At 35.3% G+C, this 12,050-nt stretch overlaps 2 protein-coding genes across 4 annotated transcripts in view; one reads left to right on the top strand and one right to left on the bottom strand.

Annotated features, from left to right (window-relative positions):
• The window catches only part of ARHGEF38 (Rho guanine nucleotide exchange factor 38), a 139,686-nt gene that overhangs the window by 28,777 nt on the left and 98,859 nt on the right, over nucleotides 1–12,050 (bottom strand). Inside the window, exons 6-7 of the mRNA XM_053561058.1 lie at nucleotides 4,344–4,543; nucleotides 559–692 (exon numbers count right to left, since the gene is read on the bottom strand). Coding sequence (XP_053417033.1) covers nucleotides 559–692; nucleotides 4,344–4,543 — 334 coding nt within the window. The remainder of the gene's footprint in view (nucleotides 1–558; nucleotides 693–4,343; nucleotides 4,544–12,050) is intronic.
• Nucleotides 1–12,050, top strand: part of INTS12 (integrator complex subunit 12) — a 98,531-nt gene that overhangs the window by 59,222 nt on the left and 27,259 nt on the right. The gene's annotated exons all lie outside the window — the stretch shown is intronic.

Raw genomic sequence — 12,050 nt, 5'->3', positions numbered from 1 at the left:
CACACTGAGTTTTGCATGTAAACCCTTTGTTTTTTTTGGGTTTTTTGTTCGTTTTGTAGTTTGGGGGCAGGGCTGGGTTTGAACCCGCCACTTCTGGCATATGGGGCCGGTGCCCAACCCCTTTGAACCACAGGCGCCACCCTAAACCCTTTGTTTTTATAGGTGAAACAAAGATAAATGAATATCAAGGGAACCCTAAAGGAATGAGTTATTTTTAAATCAGATGTAAAGCAGGGCTGGAAGCGGGGTGTTGCTTTGGGGGAGAGTATGTGAGTATGTGCTGGTTGGTGACAAGCGTCAGGATTCCTGGAGCAGCATCTTTAGGTCACATGTCCTTATGTCCCTATCTGTCCTTTGCTTCCTGAGTAGAAGGCCACAGCTAAGACAGTATCAAAACCACCCCTGCAAGACAGAGAGAGAGAGAACACAGACGTGCATAGAGCATTTACCTTGATTCTCACTATCCTAGAAATCTCCCTGATGAAACAAAACAAAACCTCACAAAAATATCACTGTTTGTGTTCCCTGGGAAAATGTGTGTGGCTGAAGAACAATTACCTGTGATTCTCCTCTGGTCAGAATCTTTAGATGATTTGTCACTCTTTTTGATTTCTTGCTAATTGAATGAATATTTAGTTTAGACAGTTTGTCTTTAAGTGATTCATCCTCATCATTCTTCTTGTATTTCAAAACTAAAAAGGAAGAATATAACATATGTGAAAACATGCAGCATAGAAAGTGTGCACTTCATGCACAGTTTTCAAGACCAGCATTTATATGCCAAATAAAAGTCTTTAGTGATTTTGACCCTCTGTTACAGGTGCTATAAGCTCTGGTCCCACTGCCCAGTTCTGTTGGAGGGTACTCAGTGACTTTCAGAAAGTCAGCCATTCAAGGACACAAACTTCTCAAGATTCTGGGTTCATTTGTTTCCCATATTAAATAAATCCCTGATGTTAGGAAAACAGCTCTCCCTTTCTTCTCCGATAATACATCTATTATCTGGGGCTTCTGGAATGGGAAATCAGGCAGTGGTACCCCATGTACAGAGACCTCAGGTCCTAAAGTGCCCCTCCAGGAGCTGAGCAATTGGAGCAAGTTGAGTAATCTCTCTGAGCTTTACTTACCTTAAAATCATTTTTACCTCTTAGATTCTTCAAAATCTTACTTAGCCCTAATATTCCGTGCTGATAAGAGTGTAGGGAGATGGACAATCTTATGCACTGCTGATGAGGATTAAATTAACACAGTTACTATAAACAACATTTTGGCAGATCCTAACAAAAATAAAAACAATCATGGTCTATAACCAGGAAGTCATGTAAAGAAATATAATTTCCATAATTAAGTATACAAAGTTTTTTGTTTTTTTTTTTTGAGTCAGAGTTTCACTATGTCACCCTCGGTAGTGCTGTGGCATTACAGCTCACAGCAACCTCAAACTCTTGGGCTTAAGTGATTCTCTTGCCTCAGCCTCCCAAGTAGCTGGGACTACGGTGCCCACCACAACACCCAGCTACTTTTTGGTTGCAATTGTCATTGTTGTTTAGCAGGCCTAGGCTGGGCTCGAACCGGCCACCTTTGGTGTATGTGGCTGGCACCCTACTCACTGAGTTAGCAGCACTGAGCTAGTATACAAAGTTTTGTTTGCTGCACCATTTTATCTAATAGCAAGGTATCGATAAAAAAAACAGTTGAAAAAATTATGATACACTCATAATTGGGTAGTATGGAAACAATAAAAAGGATACAATATTAATTGGAAGAGCTGGGCACGGTGGCTCATGCCTATAATCCTAGCATTCTGGGAGGCTGCAGCAGGTGGATAGCTTGAGCTCACAAGTTTAAAACAGCCTGAGCAAGAGGGAGACCCCATCTCTACCAAAAATAGAAAAACTGAGGCAAGAGGATCGCTTGAACCCAAGAGTTGGAGGTTGCTGTGAACTATGACGCCATGGCACTCTACCCAGGGTGACAGCTGAAGACTGTCTCAAAAAAAGAAAATATTAATCGGAAGAATGTTTATGATAAATGATAAAATTTTTTGAGGAAAACCAACTGTGGGCTGGGTACAGTGGCTCACACTTATAATCCTAGCACTCTGGGAGGGTGAGACAGGAGGATCACTTGAGCTCAGGAGTTTGAGGTTGCTGTGACCTATGATGATACCGTTGCATTCTAGCTCAGACGGCAGAGCTAGACTCTTGTCTCAACAAAACAAAGCAAAATAAATAAAGCAAAACTGTGTTACCATTCATGTTGCAGGAAGGCAATAAAGAATGAAAGGGAGAAAGGAAGGTAAGAGGGGACAGAGGAGAGGGGACAGAGATACAGGAAAAAGAAAATAGGAAAAAGGACATGGAAAGTTTGAAGCAAACTTAATAAAATGTTAGCTATGTAAACTAGAAAGATGGAAGTGAAAAAATTTTACTCTTTAAAACTTCAAAATAGTTTAAGCAAACAGAAAAGTAGGAAGAATAATATATCAGCCATTATCTAACTTCCAGCTCTGCCAAATCTTAACATCTTACTCTGTTTCCAATCTTTTTATTAAAAAAAAAAAAAACCCACAAAACTGTTGAAGCCTCCCTGATCCCCATGTTTGATCCCTAAGGGGATTGTTACACTAAATAACATGGTTTGTTATTCCTTTATCTATTTTTATGCCTTTATTGTGGATGTCTGGAATCATATAATGCATAGTATTATTTCAAATATTTTTAAACCTTATAAATATTACATATTACACATATTCTTCTATTGTCTGCTAATTTATTTACTTTTAAGCTTAAAATTCTGTTTTTGTGATTAACCTAACGGATACATATACTTTTATTTCATTAATTTCTATCTTCTTGTGGTATCAATCTGTATAATATGTAGTTTATTTATCTATTATCTGGATAAATACATAAGCCTTTTTAGTATATCTGAATGCTAGTTATAGTATATCTCTAAATATACTAAATGCTAGTTTAGTATATCTCAATGCTAGTTACTAGTACATATTGTTTTAAGCAAATGCGCAAGAGTTTCTCTAGAGCTAATACCTAGAAATTAATTTTATGAATCTCTGGTGTGTGAATCTTCAGCTTTACTAGATATTGTCATGTTGTTCTCTCTGAAGTGATGATTCCAGTTTATGAAACTGTGGATTAAAATTGAGATTTTGCACTTAGCATTATCTTCTTTTTTTTGCCAATCTTTTGGGCTGGGAATGGTATGGCATTGTGATTTTAATTTGCATTTTCCAGATTATTAGTGAAGCTTAGCATTTTAAAACTTTTTGGCCTTTCTGCAGATTGCTTTTCATTATTAACCTTTCTCATATTTAAGTGTTTTTATAATTGATTTAATGTCAATAATTATATATTCTGGACAGTATTCCTTTGTATACTGTCTTTTCAGTTTGTTTGGTTTCTTTTACTCCATAACTGGCACTTTTATTCTATAGATTTCTTTGTAATTTCAATTTATTATTACAAATATATTAGTTTTTAATAAATATTATGAAAACAAAAAATAAGTGGCTGGCCAAATTAGTTCTAAAGTCCTGCTATTGCTTTTTGGTTGGATTGAGATTTAATAACAGGAGTACAAGGACAATTGAGAACTTTATGGATACAAATCACATGAGGGAGGACCCACAGCCTATACCAATGCATTACTATCTCTGGATTTTCAGGAACCATTATCTTTCCTGTTTTGAAATTTATATAATATAAATTAAACACTAATTTTACACCTTACTTTACAGATATTATAGTTAAAAATAATTTGTTAATTCTTGCTTCAGTAGAGAAATAATTACTGAAAAAAATCTCCATTCCCTGGATGCTAGGACCAAATGAACCCATTGAACTTGCCGGACCCCTCACCTGGATTAGCCCCTTTCCCAGTTGCTTTCTGTACTCACTTCCCTGTGCTAGGACTGCCTGGCCATGTCTCCTTCTTGCCACACATACCTCCAGTGATAGGAGGACTACAGGGTATGTGTGTCTTCAGCCCATAGACTTCACCAGCAATGCAGTGGCCTTAAATGAGCTTAAATATACAGCTGTTTAATTTTTTTTAATGTCATCTTCTCCTGAACCCAGCTAGTAAGACCAACCCACATTCTACCCTCTCCAGCATCTAACTAGATTTCAAATGATCACGTTCAATGCAACTGCTGTTTAGACATTCTGATTCTTAGAAACATATACACAACAATCCAGATGTGGAAAACAACCAATTCATCATATCCAGTGGTTCTCAACCTTCCTAATGCCACAATGTATTTTCATTGTTACAAAGGGGTCGCGACCCACAGGTTGAGAACCGCTAATCATATCTCTTCCTACCTAAATCTTTCCTTCTTTTCAGTTCGTTGATGTTAACATTAATGTCCTTCACAGCAGCAAAGGCGTCCTCCAGTGCTCTGTAATCTGGGTGGTAGGGAGGGGTAGAATTCCGAAGCTCGCACAGTAATAAGGGGTATTTCATCACACGCTGAATTGGTTTGATCATCAAAGAGCCCATGTCCAATAAGTTTGGTTTGCCTCTATAGTAGAGATAAATAATATCAGTTTAAAAAACATTGCTTTATTAACTCCTTTTGCTTTTGTGAGTTTTTAATTATTACTCCTGAAACTTTCTATCTCTTGTTTCCTATATAAAATTTCTAAATGAAAGCTAGTGCAAACAATGATAGAAAAAAGCAAAGGTGGAAGACTACTACTAAACAAAACCTAAAAAACCCCAAATATATCTGTCCACTAAGAGGGGCTCAAAGCACAATTTTCATCCTTATACTTTTTTAAATAACAGTCATTATAATACAGTGGGAAATAATTTCAAAATGTATTTTTCCATGAAAGCCAAGAAAAATGCATTTTCCCAGTGATACTTTTGTGACAATTAGTGAGAAACATAAACTCATTATTTAAAAATCTAAATAGATGACTTGCAAAGTATAGTCAAAGAAAGCATTGTCATCTCTCTTCCACCAAAATGAAAAGTTGCATTTACAGTGTTTCAGAGGTTCTATTACAGTCCTCAAAAGAGATTTGTGATGAATGTGACAGTTGCCTAATTATTATCACTATTACTATCACTAATCACTTCTATCACACAATGACTTCCCATGTAGAACTCTTTAGCCACCAGATCTTCAAGTGACTAGCATCGTCTGAGATGAAGAGAGAGCAGTTCCAACAGGCCATGTAGTTCACAGGAGGGGAAGAAGCTGCAAGTAGCCACGTGACTGTCCAGCCACTCTCAGTGATCATTCAGCCAGAAGTCAGTGATTTCTAAAAGCCTCACTATGCCAAGACAAATAAAGACAGTATTCATAGGAAATAGAGACAATGTTTTCAAATCCCAATAGGTGGATTTTTCATACCTCCATTTTTTCAAGTACTAATGGACAAACAATAAACTACATAATTAGAATAGTAAAACAGATGAAAAATGTTGAACTGAATTGGAAAATTAGCATCATTAGAAAAGGTCTGAAGTCATCTTACAGATTATCTAATTCAACTCTTCATTTGATAAATGAGAAACCAAGGAACTTTTATTACCACATGTACATGCACATGTGCATGCAAACCCAGACGTGCACGCACACTCATACCAGTCACTATCTCACCTTCCCGTTTGAGTGTCATCATATCACTTACCACTATCTGCAATCATTTTGTTTTCCTATTTACCAGCTTATGATCAATTTCTCTGTCACACTGTATTTCCAGCATGACATACAATGTTCCTTTCGATACATATTTGTAGACCGAGAAATGATAAAGGTCTCAGATTTTCTGTAATGTGCTTTTTTATATTGATTTTTTTTTTTTTGTAGAGACAGAGTCTCACTTTATGGTCCTCAGTAAAGCGCTGTGGCCTCACACAGCTCACAGCAACCTCCAACTCCTGGGCTTAAGCGATTCTCTTGCCTCAGCCTCCCAAGTAGCTGGGACTATAGGCGCCCGCCACAACACCCGGCTATTTTTTGGTTGCAGTTTGGCCGGGGCCGGGTTTGAACCCGCCACCCTCGGTATATGGGGCTGGCGCCTTACCGACTGAGCCACAGGCGCCGCCCTTTTATATTGATTTTTTAAAAAATTACCTATGGTCCTGATGGGCGGCGCCTGTGGCTCAGTGAGTAGGGTGCTGGCCCCATATGCCGAGGGTAGCGGGTTCAAAACCGGCCCAGGCCAAACTGCAACAAAAAAATAGCCGGGCGTTGTGGCGGGCGCTTGTAGTCCCAGCTGCTCTGGAGGCTGAGGCAAGAGAATTGCGTAAACCCAAGAGTTAGAGGTTGCTGTGAGCCGTGTGACACCACGGCACTCTACCCGAGGGCGGTACAGTGAGACTCTGTCTCTACAAAAAAAAAAAAAAAAAAATTATCTATGGTCCTGAATAAATGACTGTGGAATTTTGTTCACATGCAGATAAAATGATAGCATTAACACTAAGACTAAAATAAATCAAAGATAACATTGATTTAAGAAAAAAAATTAAAGGTTTGCAAGGGAGAAAAGAGTTGCTTAAATAGCTTTATCTTGTACTTCCTACCCATTTCTGTCAAATTTATTAAGGAAGAAAGGGAGGGAAGTAAGGAGAGAGGGTGATGGTGAGGGAAGGAGAAAAAGAAAAAGAGAAAGTCAGAGATAGATTATTGGTTCTAAGAACACAGTGTGAAGTGTAAATCTATAAATCTATTAGAAATATTGAGAAAATAACAACTAAAATGTATTTTCTAACTGATAGTATATCAGTAGCAAAACCTTTGAATATGAAGGACAGCATTTTCTTATGTATCTGAAACAGGGATTTTTTTTGCAGTTTTTGGCCAGGGCTGGGCTTGAACCCGCTACCTCTGGCATATGGGGCTGGTGCCCTACTCCTTTGAGCCACAGGCACCATCCAACAGGGATATTTTTTTTTTAACAATACAGTTTCGGTACTTAAGTAGAAATAATTCACGTAAATAAGAAACAAGTCAAAGATATAGAAGTAAATCATGTTATCTATATGAATATGATTAGAATTTCTTCTTTGTTTTTCCTTTGATTATCACCAATAGTAATTTATTTAATCTTTGAGAAATAACTGAAAATATTATCAAAATATAAATATAATCAAACATTTCAATAAAAGAAAATCTAACCTAATAAGATGGCTTATTAGTGTGGCCTATTGTTATACATATACTTGTCATAATGACAAAAAACAAAAAACCCAGATATATTGAAGGATATACTTGCATCTTTGTGCTGCCCTTTTTGATTCCTTATTTACACCTGCCAAAATACTAACCTAGGCCCTTTAGTTGTGTCCAAATAGTGTTATTACTTCTTTTTCCATCATTTGTTGGCATCAGGGTTATATATATTCTCTCCTTTTCATGTTTCAAATGAGAATAGTAACAATTATAAATGATTATTGATTTTTTAAGAAAGCATCACAAATATCTATCCTAAACCAAGCATTCTCAAGAAAGACAAATCTCTAGACACTTTTGACTTCAGAAATACACTTTGGACAGTTCCCAACCATGAGCAATGATGTTCTGATATCTGCACCACACAGACAAGCAATATAGCAGAAAAGATAGTGGATATGTTATGTAAGATAATGACACTGCATGCATTCAGTGCCACAAAGTTCATCCCCATCTAATCCCATCCGGTTAGATTAAGTTCTGATAACTACACAAGGCAGATGTGTGACATGTCCCATGGCAGCCAGGAAGCTAGTTATCACATGTCTCCCCCACAATAAGTAACCGAATGTGTAACACTTTCCTATACATCTTGGGCTGAAAACTAAAATACTTAATTAATTTGCAATAGTTTCATTTTCCTCTGTCTTATGAATATTTTTGAAAGTATTTAGTGCCATAAGTAGCTATACTAATCTCATTACAAATTATTAGTGGCATTTTACAAAATCAAGTAAACACAGCTGTCTTTTATTTTTTTTTTTTTAGCAGCATGGAGTTTTTCTATGAAAAGCTGCACATTAAAAATAAAAGAAAAAAGTTGCACATGAAAATAAAATCGACATTTAAACAATGAAAAAAATATGTTAAAAACCAGAAAAAATCAGATATTCAACATAAGGCATATACTACTGTATTTTTTTGAATTTCCTCTATTTTAGGACAAGTATCCTAAATATTTACTTATAGGCACAAACATCTGTACTGTTATTGAAATTTTAAAATCTAGTCTCCTTTTAAAAAACCTTAAGTCACTTTTAAAGGAAACTATATATTGCTATACAAATAAACAAATAGCATTTGTCATGAATAAAAGATAACTGTAAAATAAATAGAAAATTATTAACAAATTTTAGAAGATGTAAAGACAATATAGAAATGGTAATAACAGAGAAAACCAGTGATAACGAGAGGCAATGTTTAACCATTTCTCAAGCTTCAGATTTCCCATAGCAACACTGAAAGCTAGAAAACAATGACTTATCTTTAAATTCTAATGGCAAATGATTTCCAATGTAGAATTCTACCCCCAATGTAATTATAAATCATATGTGAGAGTAAAATAAAAACATTTCAGATATAAACTTCTAAAAGTTTTACTTGCCATGCATTCTTTGAGAAGTAAAGTACATTATTGAAGGATACATTCCATCAAAATGAGAGAGAACCAATATAGGAAAGGGGCAAAAAGAATCTCTGGGGTGGTGGATGTGGGTGGAGTTTTTAAAAGAGGCTATGCCTAATGTCAACAGTCCAAGCTCAATAGGCCCAGAAGCTCTGGGAGAGGCCCTTTTAGAGAGAGGGCATTGATAGTATGAATTTTGCATCTGATTGTCTTAAAAAACCACATAGTTAACTGGCCATTAGTTTGGCCTTAAAGGTTAGTGAGGAGAAAAGTAAGAAAGAGGAAGCAGAGAGAGAAGAGGAAGAGAATGGAAATGATAGTTGACAATTGTTAATTCCCAGAAAAACAGGTAATCATTTTACTCCAAGTTTTAGTTCTGAAAAGAAATTTACTCATCATATAATAATTCAGATATTGATTATTGCTTTAACCAAACCACAATGTAACTTCATACAGAGAATGAAGAGATAGAAAGTGTGTGGGGAGAGGGGGAGGTAAGAGGTAAAAAAGAGAGATAAATTCTTTCCTCCCACAGGGGCAAGTCAATAGATAATACCTAAAAAGGAAAAAACAAGCATATTTTTAGAGTCATAAAGGTAGATACTAAAATAGTCAGCTAAAAGATGTGAAAATAGTACGTTCTGAAGAAGAGCATTTAGGGGCAGGTAGGAGATTATTATTCTTGGCAAATCTTATAGAACGATTTTGCTACTTAAACTGTGGCTACATAATATTTTTTAAAAAGAGAAATTTTTTTTTTCTTTTTGACAACTGTCTTACTCTCTCACCCTGGGTACAGTGCCTGGGTACAGTTTGCCGTGGCAGCACAGCAAACGCAAACCCTGGGGCTCAAGAGATCCTCTTGCCTCCACCTCCCACGTAGCTGGGACTATAGGTGCCTGCCACAACACCTGGATAATTTTTCTGTGTAAAAAGAAAAAGGCTTTTAAAAAAGGAAGCATGTAAGAAAATAATGGTGGAGAAAAAAGTGCTGAGCTAAGATTAGTAATCCATTTATACTGAATATTAAAATAAATTATAAAGACACTAAAAAAAAAGTTTGGTGCTATTACACATAAAGACTAATGAGTAGCACAAACTAGAAAATCAAGAAATAGATACAAATGTGTATGCAAATTAAGTACATGGTAACATGACATTCCTATTTAATCGAAAAAATGAATTATTCAGTATTAATGTTATGATAACTAGCTAGCCATATAAAAAAATAATAAAAATGCATTTCTGCATCATTATTTATACCAAAATAATTTCCAGAGAGATAACATACTTAATTTTAAAAAATGTAACCATAGAATAATTTTAAGAAAACATGAGATTATACTTTTAAAAACTAACATTGATTACACTTTTAAAAACTAATGTTGCAGTTTCTAACCAAGGCACAAAATCCAAAAGCCACATTAGAAAAATATGATAAATCTATTTAAAAATCTAGTTCTTTATCTACTATGAAGCCAGCAGACAATCTAATACATACCCACATAAGAGGAAAACTCAATTCAATTCAAGTTGGGGGAGGGGGGAGGATACAGGGGAAGGGAGGGGAATTGGTCTGCGCCCACTTAATGAACACAATGTGGAGGTGTATGGCACACTTCTTGGGTGCAGGACACAACTGCAACTGGGACTATACCTAATAAATGCAAGCATTGTAACCTAGCCTGAAATAAAAAATAAAATAAAATAAAAATCCAGTTCTGTACAACTGTATAGACTAAAAACAAAACCAGAAGCAGTCATAAACAATGTTAAAAGTCAAAGGATAAACTGGAAAAATCATTTCTACTATATAAGACAGGTAGGAGTAATATACTTGCTAATTAAAGAGACATTATAAATCTATTACAAAAAGATGAATATCCTAGTAATCATTTTTAAAAAGCATTTATTAGAGATGAAATACAGATAGTTAAATACATAAGAAAATTGTTCAAGATCCTAAGTAAAATGGATTTAAACAACACAATATCTTTTTTGGCCTATTACAAGTTTATGAAGATATAAATATTTATTGTGTTTAGTGTTGGCAAGTAGTGGATAAATGAAAAAGTCATATATGGGTAATGGGAATATAAATTAGCTCATTTTTTCTAAAATTTTCAGGCAGTAATTGTCAAAAGCCCTTTGATCGAACAACTCTGCTTTTAGAAATTCATCCTAAAGAAATAATCATATTATTGTATAAAGATAATATATAAAAATGAACACTTAACATCAGTATTTATAAGACAGACACAATTCAACTGTCAGGGTTTAGTAAACTAACTTATATATGTATATCAGGTAGAATATTATGCAGTTATAAACAATGGAGATTTATATTATGGGCATGGAAAGGTGTTTACAATGCATTGAAGAATATAAGTTCACATGCAGGAAATGTAGGATGCCTATTTTAGTCAACATGTGTGTGTATAATGAAAAAAACTACAGTGAAATGAGATACTGCAGTGTTAAAAAACTTTGGAATGTGACTACCAATTATCTTTACTGTTCCCATTTTGTTTATTATCTTTATTTTTCAGTGTTTCTTCAATGATGTTAAAAATACAAAGACAAGAGAAAATAATATTTTAAGATTAATAGGAAACCTAAGATTCAAAGGTGGAATAGGGGGTCAGACAGGGGACACAGACAAAAAGGAGTAAAAGCATGAAGAAAACAAAACAATGCATCAGAGAGAGAGTTACATTTAGAATAGGCATCTATTTCTTGCTATAGAACATAGGACTTAGGAACTTTCTTGGGAACTCTTTGGTGGGGGATTCTATGATTCTTGTTACTTTAATAGTCCGAACATTGCATAAGATTATAATTCAAAGTAAATATTGTTGAAGTTATATCTTTGACTTTCTCTGTATTTTTTTAAAAATGTGGATAAGAAAAAACAGACAGTTTTCAGCTGCCACTGGTAAGAGATTTTTTTCAGATGTTATTTAAAAACTCTTTATTTCTTAAATGCCCTTTCAGTTGCAACATTTCTGCCCTTTACCACTAAGGGTCCCAACAATTACACAGCTCTTGACATTGTCTTTTACCCTTTTCTGTAGCATCGTGTGTGCTTTATGACCTGAGCAAGAGGAACACAAAGGAAAATAATTCATGGCCAACTTGGCTTTGATGTTCATCGAGCCACACACTGTGACTGCTCTTCTTTTTTTGGTTCTTGGTGTATAGACTAGACTAGAGGAGGCACACACAACCTGGCTAACTCCCACACAGCAGGATTGCTGCAAAAAGTAGGGCCGTTTTTTTAAGCAAGTGTTTTAATGTAATGTACTGTTTGTGTTAGGTATTCTGTATGTAGGAATCCATGTATTTTAATTGCTCTAAGAGGAATACTTCCCTCTCCTCTTCTGACTCTCATCTATTTTTGCTTGTGAAGACCTAAGCTTTAGAAAAAGAAATCTAAGC

Source organism: Nycticebus coucang, chromosome 1 (assembly GCF_027406575.1).
Source record: "Nycticebus coucang isolate mNycCou1 chromosome 1, mNycCou1.pri, whole genome shotgun sequence".
Lineage (NCBI taxonomy): Eukaryota > Metazoa > Chordata > Mammalia > Primates > Lorisidae > Nycticebus > Nycticebus coucang.
Note: the sequence above shows the minus strand (reverse complement) of the source record. Positions and strands in the feature narration are given on the sequence as shown.